The sequence below is a fragment of the Callionymus lyra genome, chromosome 1 (assembly GCF_982586985.1).
Source record: "Callionymus lyra chromosome 1, fCalLyr1.hap1.1, whole genome shotgun sequence".
Classification (NCBI taxonomy): Eukaryota; Metazoa; Chordata; class Actinopteri; order Syngnathiformes; family Callionymidae; genus Callionymus; species Callionymus lyra.
The window spans coordinates 37,126,887-37,147,335 of NC_141818.1; the positions used below are offsets into that span (position 1 = coordinate 37,126,887).

General features: G+C 43.2%; 1 protein-coding gene across 3 annotated transcripts in view; it reads right to left on the reverse strand.

Moving 5' to 3' along the window:
* Positions 1-20,118, reverse strand: part of LOC148089363 (uncharacterized) — a 31,120-nt gene extending 11,002 nt beyond the window's left edge. The window contains exons 1-10 of one of the 3 annotated variants that reach the window (XM_087806147.1): positions 19,494-20,118; positions 16,188-17,109; positions 16,047-16,121; positions 15,864-15,947; positions 13,854-14,049; positions 11,457-11,636; positions 10,218-10,400; positions 5,767-5,913; positions 586-689; positions 237-521 (exon numbers count right to left, since the gene is read on the reverse strand). In XM_087806147.1, coding sequence (XP_087662273.1) covers positions 237-521; positions 586-689; positions 5,767-5,913; positions 10,218-10,400; positions 11,457-11,636; positions 13,854-14,049; positions 15,864-15,947; positions 16,047-16,121; positions 16,188-17,057 — 2,124 coding nt within the window. In that variant the 5' untranslated portion in view covers positions 17,058-17,109; positions 19,494-20,118. Of the gene's footprint in view, positions 1-236; positions 522-585; positions 690-5,766; positions 5,914-10,217; positions 10,401-11,456; positions 11,637-13,853; positions 14,050-15,863; positions 16,122-16,187; positions 17,110-19,230; positions 19,362-19,493 lie in introns of all 3 variants that reach the window. The other 2 variants (XM_087806139.1, XM_087806131.1) reach the window with 2 other exon arrangements.
* Between the last annotated feature and the right edge of the window lie 331 nt (positions 20,119-20,449).

Genomic DNA, 20,449 nt, shown 5'->3' on the forward strand with positions numbered 1-20,449 from the left:
ATCCGTAGACAACACAAGGGATACCAGAAACACATTTGTTTTCCAGCCCTCGGGTCACCTTGACCCATAGATAACACAATGGATACCAAAAACATTTGTTTTCTAGCCCTCGGGTCACCTTGACCCGCCGACAACAAAAGGGATACCAAAAACACATTTGTTTTCTAACCCTCGGGTCACTTTGACCCATGGACAACTCAAGGGATACCAAAAACGCATTTGTTTTCTACTCCTACCTCACGAAAGAGATGCTGCACGACTGTAGCCAGCGCCTCCACTCTCCTGTTGCCCTGGACCAGCAGCCGCTTCAGCTGAACCACCGCCTGGTTCTTCTTCTCTGCCTCCACCGTGGGTTCCGGCGCCAGAGTCCTGTCCGCAGCAGCAGCCTTGCCCGGTTTGGAAACATTCTGCGGGCTCGGCACCGTCTCCGGAGCCGACCGTGATGCGCTTTTCGCCTTCGTCCGGAGGCCCGGAGTCGCGCCGCTAGAGCCGGTGACCGTCGGCGTCACATGAGTCGCAGCCTTGGAGAAGAAGGACATGGTTCAGCAGGTTTGGATCTCCAGGTGACCACGAAGCCGAGCCTACCTGGTCCGACGCCTGATGGTTGTTGTTGTTACTAACCAGAGCGATGTTGTTGTTGTTGCCTGTCGTCGACCTGGCCTTGATGTCCCGCGACTTGTTCTTGTCCACTGGAAGAAAAAGAGGAGGGTTACTCCCCACTGCGTCTACGTTCAGCATGATACCTCCTCCCCGCGTCAAGACCCAGGATCTGGACTCGAGCAGGGTAAGAGACTGATGGGATGGTGTGCGTTTGTTTTTGTGTATGTGGGTCTGGAGTACATTAGAGACTCTACCCTCTAATGCGGCTTCAGCACTTTGTGCTGCACTTATGCTTCCTCAGATTCTGCATCATTAACAGGATGTTTTCTTTTCATTCGCAAAATGATCTTCATTGTTTTCACCTGTTTTTACTCCTATTGTTGACCATTTCTAACTTGTGTTACATGATTCACTATAGGTCGCCATAGCAACATGAACGTTTGTCTACTTTGATTTTTAGTAAACCATACGATCAACCATACAACCTTTTTTTCTGTTTTTCTTAAGCATTACATTTTTTAAAAATATATTTTTATTTTAAATGTTACATTCAGTTGAATTGAATTTTTTTTTTTTCTTCCAATAATTAAGTCTTAAAAATCGACATTTATTATGATTATTTTTTATTATTATTTAATTTATTATTTAATTATCATAAATACTATTACTATTATTATTATTGTCATTTCTATTTATCAAATTGAATTTAAAAATTGAAATAAGTAAATGAAAGAAGTGTTTCTTTACACTCAAGAGTTTGGAATTCTAATTCCAATAATTGAAAAATAAATGTTTTTAATTATTATTGTGTGAATGCTGAAGGAATTCACACCATTAAGATCCTGTTTTTTTCTTTACGTGTTTTTTATTTGACTTCTTATGACCAAAAACTTCCTCACCTACAAATTGGAATAATCGAATAATGGAATATGTTCGTGTCCAGAGAGGAGCAATCTTTTTTCTTTCAGCAGTGACACGTTGCCATGGAAACAAGCATGCAACAAACTCTTCACAAGTGGGTGTCAAACACCAACTGGACTATCTGGTAACCTAGCAACCAACCCCGTGACTCACTCCAGTCTTTAAAAAGATGAGCAGCATTGAGACGTCGAAAAGCATCAGACGTGAAACAACTACCATGAATGTTATGTAGGAATAATCTAAATAATCTCAAGTACTTTTTAAAATATTTGAGCGCTGTGTTTTTTCTCTTCTCTTCATTTAGTAAAAAATAAAGCTTTCATTTAAAAATTTGATTGAAAAATGTATTTTATTGATCCTGACTATCTTCAAATTCATTTTATTTTTCAAATTTATTTTTTTGCAATCATTGGAATTTGAGTTAAAAATAAACCACTGAAAATAAAAGGTACCCTCCAACCAAGTCCCATATGTTCTCGATAGCTATACATTACATCTCCAGTAGGGGGCGATCTAGTCAACCGCTTCATCTGTTGACCCTCTTTTGACACTATTTCTAAATACTTTTTCACTCATTTAAAGTGTAATATAACAAAGAGAGGTTTGAGGGCGATAGACATACTAAATATTTAACAAATGCTTATGTTTTTTTTTTAAATTCATTCTAATGTTTTTTTCCTCCACACTGATCTTTGACCCTCAGGTTAATTCCATTTATCGCACATCAAAAAGAAACAAAGTCTCGACAAGTGGATGTTATAATCAAGACGTGAGCTTGACCTCTTCATTTCTATCTATATTTAATCAATATGTTAAACCTCCAGATGTGAGTCATCACGAAGCAAAACCGAGGAGAAACTCGTGGAAGTTTCCAAAAACCTGAAGTGAAGCTGAGAAGGATCGTGATTTAAAAAAACCACAGGAGCTCATCACAGAACCAACTGGACTGCTCGGAGTGAAATAAAAAAAAAAAATCTAAACTGGCACCAGATGTGTGGAAGAAGATGCACAGAGAACATCTCTGGTGATTATCTCCAGCTGGATCCTGAGTGTTTGGGTCAGTCCACCGCCTCACGGTTCAGGCTAAAGCCGCCTCTAACCTACATGTGAGGGCGGCCGTGGGGAAGTGGGTCTGTGGGCTGCGGACACACGTGGCTCGCTAGACACGTGCGGATCGGATTCATTTCGGCAGAAGCAGCGATGTCGACGTCGACGCAGGGAAACCAGGAGCTTGATCGGAGTCGACGGAGATGTACGGAGAGGATGTGGGACAGTGACGTGTGGAGGCCATTTTGTGTGCAGGGAGATAATCTGAGTTCAAACCTGACGTATGAACGCGACAAAGAAACTAACATGTTGATTTAAGTGTCTTTTAAATAGATCGTGGACCTCTAGTGTATCATCAGTATGTGTCTTTTCATTTAACTATTTACATTAGAAAATTAGCTTAAGCTCCGCCCACTTAAAACTATTCCTAGAGATTACATCTTGTTTACCATAACCACGGCCACTCTGCTGTGATCGAAAACATCGAAGTTTGTCACCACGCGTCATTAATCTCAGAAGTCTCCACCTCCAAGGGACCTCTCGTTCCCTGAGATTTCTGATAGGGGGAGAACTTTATAAAGTAATAACTTTAAAACATGGTCATGATGAGGGACTTCAACATTTGAAACATGGCAGTCAAGAGAGTTGGGTTTCCACGTTAGTTGTTGCTTAATATTACACAGCAGAGAGCGCCATCTAGTGGGCTCTGAAAATAACGACAAGGCATTATGAAGCTTCATCAGTAGTTCAGTACTATTTTTTTTCGAGCGGCATCTGCAGTAACAAACCTCAAGTTGCGATGTTTTACCCAATCATTCGGATTTTCATGAAGGGAAAGCTCACCAAGAGTAAGTAGGAGTAAAATGGAATGTATTCGACATCCATGTACAGCAGTCCTACAAGGTCTGTAGTACTTGATTTGCCAACTGTAGCAAAACGTAGACACGCTGTTCTTGTCTCCAATGTTCCACGACAACCACCACTTCCTCTCTTTTCCCCTTTACCCCCTTAACCTAAAACACTCTTCCACCCTTGAAACCCTCAATAACCAGCGAAAACCATGAACTTAACCACTTTGTGATAAATGAATCTCCTATTCGGTTTATTTTAAAAAATGACGTCGCAGACGAGGGTGGGGAGGCAGCGCGATCAGAGGAGCTGTAAAATATTTTATTGGGATTCTTTTTATGTTTTTAATAGAGGCAGTTGGAGAAAGGTTTGTAGAAAGTGCAAGGATGCAATAAAAGTAAGTAAGTAAGTTACTTTTCCAGACCAGGGTCACAAAGCGCCTAAACAATCAAAACAATATTCAATAAAGTATATACTTTAAAGGTCAAGATAAAACAGATAACACAACAGGAGTTCCAGAAAATCAAGGAAAAGCCTGAACAAATATATATATATACAAAATATATATATATAAGGCCTCAACATGTAGTTGAATAGTGAAACAGTCCCTATTTTGTCGATTTTGTTTATTCCCCGGGGGGGTTTAAAAATGAACATATCCGTCTAATAACCTCCACATTTGATCACAATTCTGCGTAAAGCATCCACCATATTGACTTTCCAATAGCTTAAGACCCTCCTGAAGACTGACCTACTTCTTGCAATGCTACCTGAGAGTCAGCCGTGGAACTTGATTTTTAACATTAGCCAGAGTTCCTGCATCAGCCGAGGAACTTCCTGCATGTTTCCAGCCACCCAATCATCACTCCAGGTGACACCATGTGATCTGAGCAGCGTAATCTTTTCGATTCACAGCGCATTTCTAGTATTTCGGTTGCTACTCGAGTATTTCACACGTTTACTGCCCCTCCAGGTTGGTTGATCTCTCAAGTACTCAACCACCCGTGAAGGAAAGTCTCGTCCCTGCGAGGGAATATCGTGATAAACGGGTCGACGATGGGCGTGGGATGATGGGGAACATGTAGGAAGGGGGGATGGGGAGCAAGACCCGGCGGGAGAAAGACTAGTTTGTGGCGGAAACACAAGCACTGATGGACACCATGGAGTCAACGTTGAATAGCAAACAAGACTCAGACCTGAGCGGAAGATCACTGTGTTTTTCCGGCATCCTGACAAAAGCTGAAGGTTCCGGAAAAGTCCTTTGGCCGTCAGCTTCACGTGGAAGTCGGACAGAGATCGTCTGGGCGACCATAACATTTTAGTCTTTTTTTTGTGTCCAGAGGGGTCCTTTCCAGTGACACCGGTGTCGCTCCTCTGGTCAAGTTTCTTTGGATCTGATCTCCTCCGAGGCTTTGAAGACACAGTCTGATAGAAACATCGACCGACTCAAACCAAAGAGAGCTTCATGTCTAAAGAGAGTTCTGGGGTGAAAATGGCGCCAAAACAAACGCGGTCCAGTAGATCCTCCGACGGCACAAGATGGATGAAGATAAGGAACATGGAGCAAAGATAGCTTGATTCTGAGTCCAGTCGCAGAAATAGTGACACAACAAAGATGGCTGTTTGAACACTCCCTCGCTTTTACTGTGATGTGAAAAGACCGGAGACACACACACACACACACACACACACACACACATGTAGACACACACACAACCAGGGATGCTGCGGCGAAGGAGAGGGGGAGGGGCTGGATTTGAATAATCTCTCCTACTCACACACTTTTCTCTGCCTCGCTCTTCATGCACGACATGAGCTGCTTCATGAGACACTTTTGGAAAGTCCAGAGAAATGGTTGCAAAAAAATTGTAGTGAGGAATGCATTAGGAAATAGTCCCAGGGCCTTTATTTCTTATAGCTTTTTTAAGTTCATGGACTATTTTTGTTTGTACACACCATAGAAGTATATATATTGTATATATATATATATATATATATATATATATATATATAAATATAAATATATATATATAAATATAAATATATATATGTATTACATTAACTCTATTTTATGAATCTGAACTCTTCCATCCAATCATAAGTTATACTGACCACAATACATATTTTGGACTCGTGCGTCTGTATTTCACCACTAGATGGCACACATGCGCAGAGCGCTGTAGCCAAGATAAACTATCATTACTAACAACTTAGATGAACGAGAGCCTCAAAGAGATGATCCACGGTAGCTTATCTCAGAACCGTCTTCTACCGGACAACATGCCTTCCACACATTCTGGATGCTTCATGTTACTCGAACACGACGTGTTCGTCTCTCAGGTGACTCACCTGTGCTGCTCGTGCGACTGAGTCGTGCCGAGCCACTTCTCTGCAGAGGCGAGGTCTTGGGTGTCGCAGTGGGAGGGATCTTGGCAGCTGCAGGATGGACGGATGCTAGCTTGACGTTATGGTTGATGATAGAAGGACTCTTCAGACCTGCACACAACATTGGAAAAGATTTAAGCACTTTCTCCAGTGTCTTGAAACTTAAGGTTCACCAGGTTAAAAGGTTTAGTTCAACTGCATGACTGATAGCCTTGGCTAGTACTAGTATTACTCCTGACTTTGAAGCGTCACGACATTGCCTCTACTGAGCCTCGCAGAGTAACACTACTGAGCCTCGCAGAGCAATATTACTGAGCCTTGCAGAGCAATATTACTGAGCCTCGCAGAGCAATATTACTGAGCCTTGCAGAGTAATACTACTGAGCCCCGCAGAGTAACACTACTGAGCCTCGCAGAGTAATACTACTGAGCCCCGCAGAGTAACACTACTGAGCCTCGCAGAGTAATACTACTGAGCCCCGCAGAGTAATATTACTGAGCCTCGCAGATAAATATTACTGAGCCGCGCAGAGTAATACTACTGAGCCTCGCAGAGTAATATTACTGAGCCTTGCAGAGTAATATTACTGAGCCTCGCAGAGTAATACTACTGAGCCCCGCAGAGTAACACTACTGAGCCCCGCAAAGTAACACTACTGAGCCTCGCAGAGTAATACTACTGAGCCTCGCAGAGTAATACTACTGAGCCTCCCAGAGTAATACTACTGAGCCTTGCAGAGTAATACTACTGAGCCTCGCAGAGTAACGCTACAGAGCCTCGCAGAGTAATACTACTGAGCCCCGCAGAGTAACACTACTGAGCCTCGCAGAGTAATACTACTGAGCCTCGCAGAGTAATATTACTGAGCCTCGCAGAGAAATATTACTGAGCCGCGCAGATTAACGCTACTGAGCCTCCCAGAGTAACACTACAGAGCCTCGCAGAGTAATACTACTGAGCCTCCCAGAGTAATACTACTGAGCCTTGCAGAGTAATACTACTGAGCCTCGCAGAGTAACGCTACAGAGTCTCGCAGAGTAATGCTACTGAGCCCCGCAGAGTAACACTACTGAGCCTCGCAGAGTAATACTACTGAGCCTCGCAGAGTAATATTACTGAGCCTCGCAGAGAAATATTACTGAGCCGCACAGAGTAATACTACTGAGCCTCGCAGAGTAACGCTACAGAGCCTCGCAGAGTAATACTACTGAGCCCCGCAGAGTAACACTACTGAGCCTCGCATAGTAATGCTACTGAGCCTCGCAGAGTAATATTACTGAGCCTCGCAGATAAATATTACTGAGCCGCGCAGAGTAATGCTACTGAGCCTCGCAGAGTAACACTACAGAGCCTTGCAGAGTAATACTACTGAGCCCCGCAGAGTAACACTACTGAGCCCCGCAAAGTAACACTACTGAGCCTCGCAGAGTAATACTACTGAGCCTCGCAGAGTAATATTACTGAGCCTCGCAGAGAAATATTACTGAGCTGCGCAGAGTAATACTACTGAGCCTAGCAGAGTAATACTACTGAGCCTCGCAGAGTAACACTACAGAGACTTGCAAAGTAATACTACTGAGCCCCGCAGATTAACACTACTGAGCCCCGCAAAGTAACACTACTGAGCCTCGCAGAGTAATACTACTGAGCCTCGCAGAGTAATACTACTGAGCCCCGCAGAGTAACACTACTGAGCCTCGCAGAGTAATACTACTGAGCCCCGCAGAGTAATATTACTGAGCCTCGCAGATAAATATTACTGAGCCGCGCAGAGTAATACTACTGAGCCTCGCAGAGTAATATTACTGAGCCTCGCAGAGTAATACTACTGAGCCCCGCAGAGTAACACTACTGAGCCCCGCAAAGTAACACTACTGAGCCTCGCAGAGTAATACTACTGAGCCTCGCAGAGTAATACTACTGAGCCTCCCAGAGTAATACTACTGAGCCTTGCAGAGTAATACTACTGAGCCTCGCAGAGTAACGCTACAGAGCCTCGCAGAGTAATACTACTGAGCCCCGCAGAGTAACACTACTGAGCCTCGCAGAGTAATACTACTGAGCCTCGCAGAGTAATATTACTGAGCCTCGCAGAGAAATATTACTGAGCCGCGCAGAGTAACGCTACTGAGCCTCGCAGAGTAACACTACAGAGCCTCGCAGAGTAATACTACTGAGCCTCCCAGAGTAATACTACTGAGCCTTGCAGAGTAATACTACTGAGCCTCGCAGAGTAACGCTACAGAGCCTCGCAGAGTAATGCTACTGAGCCCCGCAGAGTAACACTACTGAGCCTCGCAGAGTAATACTACTGAGCCTCGCAGAGTAATATTACTGAGCCTCGCAGAGAAATATTACTGAGCCGCACAGAGTAATACTACTGAGCCTCGCAGAGTAACGCTACAGAGCCTCGCAGAGTAATACTACTGAGCCCCGCAGAGTAACACTACTGAGCCTCGCATAGTAATGCTACTGAGCCTCGCAGAGTAATATTACTGAGCCTCGCAGATAAATATTACTGAGCCGCGCAGAGTAATGCTACTGAGCCTCGCAGAGTAACACTACAGAGCCTTGCAGAGTAATACTACTGAGCCCCGCAGAGTAACACTACTGAGCCCCGCAAAGTAACACTACTGAGCCTCGCAGAGTAACACTACTGAGCCTCGCAGAGTAATATTACTGAGCCTCGCAGAGAAATATTACTGAGCTGCGCAGAGTAATACTACTGAGCCTAGCAGAGTAATACTACTGAGCCTCGCAGAGTAACACTACAGAGCCTTGCAGAGTAATACTACTGAGCCCCGCAGATTAACACTACTGAGCCCCGCAAAGTAACACTACTGAGCCTCGCAGAGTAATACTACTGAGCCTCGCAGAGTAATATTACTGAGCCTCGCAGAGAAATATTACTGAGCTGCGCAGAGTAATACTACTGAGCCTAGCAGAGTAATACTACTGAGCCTCGCAGAGTAATATTACTGAGCCTCGCAGAGTAATATTACTGAGCCTCGCAGAGTAATACTACTGAGCCCCGCAGAGTAACACTACTGAGCCCCGCAAAGTAACACTACTGAGCCTCGCAGAGTAATACTACTGAGCCTCCCAGAGTAATACTACTGAGTCTTGCAGAGTAATACTACTGAGCTCGCAGAGTAACGCTACAGAGCCTCGCAGAGTAATACTACTGAGCCTCACAAAGTAACGCTACAGAGCCTCGCAGAGTAATACTACTGAGCCCCGCAGAGTAACACTACTGAGCCTCGCAGACTAATACTACTGAGCCTTGCAGAGTAATATTACTGAGCCTCGCAGAGAAATATTACTGAGCCGCATAGAGTAATACTACTGAGCCTCGCAGAGTAACGCTACAGAGCCTCGCAGAGTAATACTACTGAGCCTCGCAGAGTAACGCTACAGAGCCTCGCAGAGTGATACTACTGAGCCCCGCAGAGTAACACTACTGAGCCTCGCAGAGTAATACTTCTGAGCCTCGCAGAGTAATATTACTGAGCCCCGCAGAGAAATATTACTGAGCCGCACAGAGTACTACTACTGAGCCTTGCAGAGTAACGCTACAGAGCCTCGCAGAGTAATACTACTGAGCCTCACAGAGTAATACTACTGAGCCTCGCAGAGTAATACTACTGACTGTTACGAGTAATACAACAGAGCCTCGTGCAGTAATACTTCCGTCCCTTGTAGAGTAATATCACTGAGCCTTGTGGAGTTTTATTACTGACCCTTGCGGAGTCATACTACTAAGCCTCACGGAGTGATACTACCGAGCATTGCAGGGTAATACTACTGAGCCTCATAGAGTAATACATTGGAGCGCTGTGGATTAATACTATGGAGCTTCAGGTAGTCATTTTACAAGGCCTGTGTGTGGCTTTGTAGTAGACAAAAGTCATACGGAAAACATTTTGACAGATTTATTTTGCTCATTGCTCATCAGTCGTACAACCAACAACCAACAATGCAAAATACTTTATGGCGCACTATTGTTTTGTTTTTTTAATGTGTTGTTTTTAAGAGCGCCTTATAGTCTGGAAAATACGGTAGTGATGGGCTAATGAAGTTTCATGAACCCATTATTATTTGAAGAGCTCAGTTGACAGGTCTGTAGGCTTTTAAACAATTAAACGTTTGATTGAAATAGTCCCTTGAAGCAAAATATTATCTTGTGGGCTTTGAAAATTACCCTTCATGAAGCTTCAAGAGCACGTACACAGACACGCACACATGCACACACACACACACACACACACACACACACACACACACACACACACACACACACACACACACACACACACACACACACACACACACACACACACACACACACACACACACACACACACACACACATCCCCACATCCCCACACACACACACACACACACACACACACACCTGTCGTCATGGTTCTGGCTTGCAGTGATTGTGCTCTTATTCTCATTGCAGGAGGTTTGAGAGACGCATTAGCAGCGACCGTGTCACTGGGGTCACTGGTGGACAAGCCAGCCTTGTGTCCTCCTGCTGGGAAGGTGCTCTTGCTCCCTCGCTCGTTCATCTTTGATCCTGATCCCGGAGCTCCTGAATAAAGAACATGATATGAAGCATAAATACCTATAAACAAATACAAGGAGATCTTCAAAAGCCTTAAAAACAATGAAATCTTAAAACATCAAATATGTTATACCTGCAGAATAAACTTGTGTTTTTGTTTTGGAGGGACATTTTAAAAAAGAAATTTGGTTTGATGGTATTGAGGTACAATTTACTGAGCACACACACTAAAAAAATGTTAGTTTTTTTTGTTTTATAATACATAAAACATGACTAAGCAAACTCCAATATATTCCAAATAGAGTTGAACTTAAGTTTCACTTTTAATGTACACTTAGTATCGTATACTTTAAATGGTATCCGTATGTAAAGAAAAAGTACAACTTTAATACACTTTTTTTCACCATCTTATGCCGTAAGTGGGAAAAAAAAGACAGAACTGTAAAAGCACAAAAACAAACAGATGTTGGAATGAGCTCCTTTTAAACAATTTGGATCTTCTGCTCAAGAATTACAAGTATTTCATATTGCCCTGGACTGTCTAGAAATACCAAACAAAAGAAAAACATTTTCTTGTATCACATTTCATCTCTGAGAGTCTGTGTGCTTGGATTGTTGTTGGAGGAAATGTTTGCTAAACACATGTTTGGTCTCTGCCTGTGACTACAGAGCAAAAGTATCCCCTTCATCTATCTTTGTGGCCGTCACTCACTGACAGCTGCGTTGAACCTGACCAGATGTGGCCCTTGACCTCCACACAGGAAGCTGCTGTGAAAACATTCGGTCCCACTTACAGGTCAGGGTGGGTAGAGTCTGGCATGTTCGTGCACAGTATCAGTGTGAGAGAGGAAGTCTCTGAGTGAAGCTCGAGTCAGATATACAGTGAAAAATAAAAGCAACATTTGTGATGTAACATCATCGTCTTTCACTATGACATTCACTTTAAATTCTCATGTTGGGGTTTATTCCCTCTGCATGATCAAGAATCTAAAACTATTAAGTCACTATTCTTCCTGGTTCATGACCCTTAAGATGACACATTTTTATTTCCCACAATGCAGCTGCGTAAAGTGTCGACCTCACCTTTGCTGGTGGTGATCTCAGGTCCAGCACCAGTGGAAAGTCCCTTGACAGGAAGTTTAGATAAAGGAGCAGGAGGAAGTTGAGAATCACCTCCAAAGGCGGCCCGCTGCTGATTGGCCGAGGCTTTCGGGAGCGTGAGATTGAGAACGGCCATGGTCGCCGGAGAAGGTTTCGGGACGCCTGAAAGAGAGTGAGGAGGACGTCGTTTTTTAAAATGATGTTCGCTCGCATCAGGTGGTGATGCACTGGTGACGCATCACGAAGCATTGACGTCAACGTCAGAATCCACTAGATGGCACTCTTGGCTGTATAATGTGAGGCTTAGAGCAACCATTTCAAACTATAGATGAGAGATAAGAGGTGATGTTAACCGAGGTCAGGTCAATATCTGAGGAAGGATGACACTAAATCTCATTTTCCCTCTAATTTTGGTTCCACAGGGTTAATTCTGAAAGTTATTTACTCTCTCGTATTTTATTTGTGGTTTAAATGATCCGTTCAAACATGTTATCTGCAGAATAAGCTAATTTAATTTAATCCAAGTTAATTTAAGGAATATTTATAAAAACAGTGTATTATGTTTGGTAGTGAAAGGTGGGTATCAACTTTGTTTTCATGTAATAGGAAACAATTTAATCGTGCCAATTATTTTAAAAAAAACACAGCCTTGGCACCAATTCCTGGCCTCCTGATGATACCCTTAATTATAAGAGTTCGACTTTTTTAGACTCTAATAATCTGCACTTCATCGTCGTAGAAGAAGAAGGAGGCTGAAGCACAACCGTCTATTCATCAGAACGAAGAAGTCATTGATGAACATCTCATGTTTCTTGTTCCGCTGCATCAGCAGAGAGCACAGATGAACCTTTGTCCATCAAACTGTGGCCTTTACAATGAATCCATCATTGTACCATCATCACACAAACTCCTTCGCACACGCATGCGCACACGGGCTTCAAGAAGTGACAGGAATGTGGATTCAATGACATTTGACTCGCTGGTCGCGGCAGGCAGGTGTCAGAATACAGATGTAGCAACATGCTACATGCTAATGTACACGGACGTGGAACAGCAGTGATGAAATGGAACAAACTGTGAATGGCATGAAACATGTTTCCTAAAGTGAAAGATTCACCAACTGCACACACACATAAACATGTACACACACAACAACAAATTAACTGCACAAGCACATAAACATGCACACACACAAATAAGCACATAAACACACATACACTTTACATACACACATAAACACAAACATACATATAAACAATAACACACACACTGTAGATACACACATATAAACACCAATAGACATACAAAAACATATAAAAACACAGTGCATAAACCCAAACCTAAGTACACATTGTATATACACACACATAAACATATAAACAGAAACATACACACTGTTCATACATACATTAACACAATCATGCATACAAACAGAAACACGCACACTGTACATACACATTAACACAAACAGATACACACAGCCTGTACATACACAAACATTAACACAAACATACATACAAAAAGATACAAACACACTGTACATACACACAAAGATATAAACAGAAACACACACACACTGGGCATACACACACAAACATATACACAGAAACACACTCTGTACATACACACAATAACACACACATACATATAAACATAAACACACAGTGCATACACACATCAACACAAACATACAAACAATAACACACAGTACATACACACATCAACACAAACATACATACAAACAGAAACACACACACACACACACAGACATACATATAAACAGAAACACATACATTGTAAATACACACACAAACAGAAACACACACACTGTACATACACACACACAAACACATATAAACAGAAACACACACACTGTACATACACACACAAACACATATAAACACAAACACTTTACATACACACACATTAATACACACCAGAAAAAGGCATACTGTACATACACACCAGCAGAAACCCACACATTGTACATAAACACAAACCCAAACACACATAGTTACTGTATAACACATACATGCATGTAAAGTCACAAACACACGACCTGTAAATACACACGTAAAAAAAAACATACATACAAACACATACACACACTCAAAACACACACACTTTATTAAGCCAGAGAGAAGTTGAGCCTCAGAGTCTGTGTTTCATTAGTGTTGCTGAAAATATTGTGTAACAAAACAAGATGACATCAATCCTGTGAGTGTGTGTAAGTGCAGGGTTAGCACCGTGTTGACATGTGGCCGGCATCGTAAACAAGATCATTGTGCGAAGGTGTGCAGACACACACACACACACACACACTCACATTCATGATGACAGTTGTTGTGTTGTCAACACTAACACGGTGTGTAGACTCACCCACACATGGACCGGGCTTCAGCGCAGAAGAACAGGACCCACTCTCCTCCTTCACAGATGTGGACACATCTGGACGCTGGCTCTGCCTGGGCCTCCCCGGCCCCGGAGGTCCCGTCCCGGCACCGGGAGCCGCTTCCTTGTCCGACGCCCGGAGACTTCTCCCGAAGCTCCTGGGGCCGGGGCCCAGCTTGACCTTCTGCAAGAAGAGCTGCCTCTTAGCGACGGAGTTCCAGGCGAGGGGCCCCAGATCGGAGCCTCGCACCGAGACCATGGCGTTAGCCATGACCCTACTCCAAAATAAAACGTGAGCGAGAAGAAGAAGAAGGGACTGAAGGAGGGGAGGAGTGTCTGAGCGACGGAGAAGAAAGAGGAAAACAGAGAAGAAAAAAAAAAAAGGGGGGGAGGGAGCTTTTTTCCACCACAAGTGTGTCTAAAAAAAAGTTGCTTTTGTGTCTTTTTTTGAGTCTTGAGATTCTTTTTTCTCTGCGTCAAACCCCCCTTGACTCTATAAACCCCCGTACACATGGAGCCAGTTTGTGGACGGGTGTCTGACATCTGGATCCCCTCTTCAACTCCACTCAATGTTATTTCAGTCTTTTACCAGAGCAAGGGATACTTTAAACATGCTCCTTCTTCACGGCGTCTTCCTACCAGCTCACACGTCTGAACTTTTTAAAATGAGTTACAAACATGTTTGCACATGGTCGTCGTTCGTGGGGCGACTGCACCTACATTACGTAATGACAGCCGTGATGGAATGCGTGCACGGGCAGCAGGTTTTCGTCTGAACCGACGGCGACGTCAGTGACTGTGTGGATATCAACACCGCTGGAGTGTCTGATATCTGACACCATGAGCGTCAAATCGCACACGTCCTCGTTGAGGATGGACGGGGAAAGTGAGCTGAAAACCTTCTGGTGGGTGCCGGAGCTCGAACCCGACAGGGGGCGACAGGCGTGACCTTTTGGGTGCACGAGCCCTTGGGCCTGGGAGGGGGTGTCGCTACAGTCACAGACGCCCGGAGCCCGAACGGGGAGCCCTGGTAGAGAGTCAGAAACTTTTATCCTCATTGACTCTTGTGGAGTTTTGCACTACTGCCACCTGCTGGTCAATGAAGGCACATTGGGATTTTGAATATCCATACGTTAAGTATATTTATTAAAAAACATTACCTCTAAGTTTAAATCACCATTTGCCAGGTGTGCTTTCTGAGTGATTGAAGGATTAATTTGAAATTTGAGTTTAAAGTGAAATAATAGCCACCGTTCTGCGCCTGCATGTATGTGTGTGTGTGTGTGTGTGTGTGTGTGTGTGTGTGTTTGTGTGTCTGCCTGTTTTTAAAGGCTAACTAATGAAACTTTTATGACTCGATCTCATGTTTCAAATATTAAAGTCTTCCTCTCCAAGATGCAGTAAGTCCCTCATCATGACCACGTTTTGAACTTATTACTTTATTAAGTTCTCCCCCATCTTAAATCTCAGCGAACAAGAGGCTACGAGAGTCCATTATATTGTAATAATGGTCTTCACTCCTCCTCCAGCCAGCTGTATGCTGTGTCCATCACTGCCCGCTTTGTTTACACAATGAGTCCCTTGCAGGTGGAGAGTTCCGGGATTGATGACGCGCAGTGACAAACCCTGATGTTGGACCAATCACAGCAGTGTGGGTGTGGTTAAGGTAAACAAGATTTAAGCTCAAGAAAAAAAGTTTTCAGTGGGCGGGGCTTAAGATGATTTTCTAATGTAAATATTTAAATGAAAAGAGAGTTTTTTACAAACAGACACATAGTTATGAGTACAGTAGAATCCAACATCTATTTAAGACACTTTTAAATCAACAATTTGGTATAAATTAAATGTCAAAATAGCTATAGAATAAGGGGTAGGGATAAAAAATGTTAGCTCCTCTCAGAAACTATAATCCTCCTGAAGTATTTTGTGTCATTATGTTTTCTCATTTCTATGTATACCTGGGCGATGTCGAATATTCCCGCTCGAAACACGACTTACCCGATAAGGACTTCTTTGTTCCTGCTTAGACTCCCCAATGGTTTCGGCATTTTTCAAGTCTTGGTTCATATGCTGCGGTTCCACCTGCACAGTTTGCACAATAGAGTCCCGGGATGATTCCGGGTCACCCGGCGCCGACACTTTCCCGTCACTTGTTCTCTTGGGTTGAGCAATGGTTCTGACCTCTTTGTTCTTCCCTAGCATGGGTTGACTCAGGTGTGGTTTTGTTTGGCCTGCAGTCTTCTTCTCAAGCTTGTTCTGAAACAGAGATGACGAAGAAAAGCATGATTAGATGGAATTAAACCGTGGATCGGGTTGAACTACCTGGCCTGGTTTGGTTGGAGAGTGTGTTGACGTGGTCTTCGTTTTCCCATTCGCGAGGTCAGTCTTGGACCCTTTCGTTGGATCAAACATTCTAGTTCTGTTATGATGGTAGGGTGTGGTTCTGGTGAGAGATCCAGTGAGTTGTTTGGTGCTGGTTTCTCTCGCTGCCTGGCTGGATTCAAAGGGTTTGGTAGACACTGAAGTGGATTTGCTCATCTCCGGGTCTGGGCAGGTAAGACACGGTGAGTTGGATGGTTCACTCTTCCTTTCTGACGTCCCTGTTTGTCCAGCGAGGACGAGCTCAGAGTCCAACAGTTTCATCAGGATCACTCCAGTTCCCGCTACGACATCCGAGCTCACCGACACAAACAGCGCCTCCTCCAGATCGTCGTCCTCGTCGTCCGCCGCGGGAACTTCTGTGGCGTCCGAGTCAGGAGTGGAAGAGCTTGGAAGAGAGTTCGTTTTACTCGGAGAGTCGTCGGCGTCCGTGCGATCGTTACAGTTCCAGCTCTCGGAGCAGAACTGGTTCGCATCCAAGTAGACGGAGTTCTCTTCGGACATCTCTCCCGATAGCGTTTTGACAGCCATCATGTTCTCGTCTTGAACCCACTTTGAAATCATGACCATTTGTTCGTCTTCCCTCATCGCGGTGGTCAGCGTGAACTCCAGGACGTCGTAGTCCTCCTCCGGGCTCTCCTCCTGGCCGATGTGGAGTCGGACCGGACTGTGCAGCGACTCCGGGGACGAGTGAGAGGACGACGAAGAGGAAGAGAACTGGAAAGCATTTCCATTGTGATCCCCCGACCCGTGGAAGAGCAGCTTCATCCTGGAAGATTCCCGGTCACTGGCAGATGGAACGGTGGCGCTCATGTCTGAACTCTGGTCTCACGCTTCCATACCGCTTCGTGCAGGATCTCAACCTCTGGAAAAATAAAAACGGATGTTGACGAAAACTCTAATCCATCATGTAGTACAAAACGACCTCCTGAGGGATCCATAAAGTTTTACCTTACCTTAGATGCCACACGCGGCCCTTTGACTGCATATATGCGGCCCTCGTGATGTCAAAGTATGATCACGTATCAATGGTTCTAATGCATTAACAAATGTAATTTGTATTTATTTTTCACGTAACACTTCACGTCACACCCTCTTTTTTGTGCGTAATTTTTCGAGTATAAATTAATCCCTCAAAACATTTTTTTTAAGTCAATTGAAGTAATGTTTTGAAAAAAACTCATCTATACAAGAATAAAATTGCAGTTTATTTAGCTTAATAAATGAAAAAAGGCCTAATGACGCATGTCCTTTTTTTTTAAGGGATATTTTTGTCTTTCTTTTTCCCCTAACAACATTCACAGAATTTAATGTGGCCCTTGAAGAATGTAATCGCCCACCCCTGATGTAGTAGGAGTCTTAAGTTTTAAACATCCAATGAATCTCTGAAAGGGGAAACTCGTTAAATACATCATCATCATTCTATTGAAATTTGAAAAAAAGAAAAGATGAACAAACCAAATTTATTTGGGTTTTAATGGCATACGCATCTGAAATCCTGGAGCTTTTGACAGTTCCTAGAATCCAACTAAATCTCAGAGCTTATCTTCAGCCTCTAAATACTGGACCACATTAAACTGACAGTGACCCTTTGGATACTTAGGAAGAAAAGTCAAGGTTTTTTATATTTATATATATAAACACGTGTGTGCGTTTATGTGGGTCAGGATGAAGTGAACAGGGAGGAGAAGCTATTAAAGTGGATCCGAAACAGGACAGAGTCTCCAAATAACTTTCCATAACAGTAGTAACTGCACACGGGGAAGGATTAAACCAGTGTTTTCAGTAACATTTGAGTAACTCCGGGCTTAAGAAGGCAGACAAACTCTCTGATTGATTATCTCATGTTGGAATCGACATCATAAAATCCTCACAAAAGCATTCACATTAAAAAATTGACGAAGATATATCAGAAATAATATATAAATAATAAAACATAATAACTTTTACAGAAGACAAAAACATGGATTTATTAAATGTGCCTGTGGCTCGGTCTCCACAAGACCCGTGGTGACCCCCAAATCCAGCTGAGTTTGAACCCCTGCCCTAAAGTTACAGATTTTGTTATTTTATCCCTGGATAAATAAGCGTGTCTCTAATCCTCGTTAAAAGAAAAGTCACATGGTCAACTGTCCTTGAACCGAGAATGGACGGCTCACTGAAGAACTGTCCCAGATTACATCGAAGGTCTCGCATCTTTGATCGAGGCCATGAAAACTGAAGCGACACCGGGACTTCGCCTCTTCCACCCCAGTGACCATGTGTGCCAGCGTCATTCCTAGGATCGTGGGAGAGTAGGTGCGACTATTGTGGACCGGTATCCTGGGACACATTGGGACATGTTTGCAACACAACCTTCATTTGTCACTGCATGCTTTAGACTCAGATACATTCAGTTGAATCGCATGATTCCTCGTCAAGGATGATCCCATATAAGCATATCAACTCTAAGCGGATCGATAGGACTGTTGTAGGTCGGACCCGAGTCATGCCTGAACCCTTTAAACCCTCTTCCCCACTGGCCCGGTGCCGATCTGCACAACGTCGTTCAAAATCAATGGCTTCTATTAATCCACCTCCTTCCTGGAAAAGCCAGCGTTCATTATGGATGGACCCGGTTTCTGTCCAGATTTTCCACACTCTACTTGAATAAATGGATTCAATGTTTACCGCTTTCTCCTTTATAGGGGTCGCAGGGGGGCTATCCCAGCTTCTTCGGGCGAGAGACGGGGGACACCCTGGACAGGACGCCAACACAAAGACATACAACCAGTGACACACTCATACCTTACGGACAATTTCCTACAAGTTCTCAATCAACCTCTGGATTTTTTTTTGGGACTGTGGGAGGAAACCGGAGTGCCCGGAGTAAACCCACGCAACATGGAGGAGAACATACAAACACAGGAAGGTGACAAGTTGTCTCCATCACGGTTATAAGATTGATGGAATGAATTGGAATGTGTGAGTGGCTACTGTTGCTCACCTGGTACCTGGATATGAACGTGAAGACATTGATGCCACACATTTAATCCACTCGTGTGTTTTATTAAAGCTCCAAAAGTTGATTTTCTCAAGGGTTTATTTTTTTTTCCCACCTCGACTTCTCCTGCAAGACTAAAGATAATCTGGTATTAACTCAAAGAGAGGAGCGAGGCCAACACGTCCTACATGAAGCAATGATGGGGTATTTTTCCTCACTGGTCCACCTACTTCAGTGCAGACTTCTGAGAACAAACACACACTTACCTTCTCATGCTGCAGTGCTGGATTCAACTGAGAAGAAAAGAAGGGAAATCATGGAAGTATCTCCACCCTAAGTAGTCCCAGACATCCCCTTGTTCGCCTGACAAACTCGCAGTGCAGCACTGCATGTTCCTGCGTGTGCGTGCGTGTGTGTGTCAGTGTGTGTGTGTGTGTGTGTGTGTGTGTGCGGGGGAACAGCGACTACGCAGTTCGTATCGATGGAGGAGGGGAGAGATACACCTCCCTTTTTGGTTGTGACACACGCGCAGGCGAGAGGAAAGTGTGTCCATGAGGCTGCAGAGTTTCTGGAATGTCTTTTCTCTCGCGTCATACTCCTGCTTACGTCACACGCTCGCGAGCACACGCGCAGGTAACTTTACTGCATTGAACCAGCAACACTTTTTTTTTTAATGTGGGAGGAGCTGAACGAAGAGAGAAAGATCATGTTCATCTCTATCATTTGTCTGGTAACTACTGTATATTCTACTATAAAGTATATCAGTTAGTGTTCAGAATATTAAATGTTGGCTTTTTTTTTTTTGCTCTTTTTTTTAAATGTTGTTTTTATTTTTTTTTAAGAATTTTATAATTTAATTGGATAGTTGAATTTATTTATTTCAATTAACGGTAATAATTGAATTGATTCTAATATTTCAAAATTAATAAACATTTTTATAACATATCTTATAATATTCTATTTATTTCAACAAAAAAAACATTTCGAAATTGTATATATTTTATTTCGCAGCCTTAAAAAATCTATATAAAAAGTTTGTAAAAAAGAAAGCCACCAGACAATACCAAAAGAGTACCGAGCTACTCGATAAAACTCTCAGCCAATCTAACTCGTAAAAAAAAAGATATAAGAGAAAACAGATAAAAATTAAAAGATTATTACATTTTTATGACAAAGGACGTAAAAATTAAGAAAATGCTAATTAAGTATATATTTATTTATT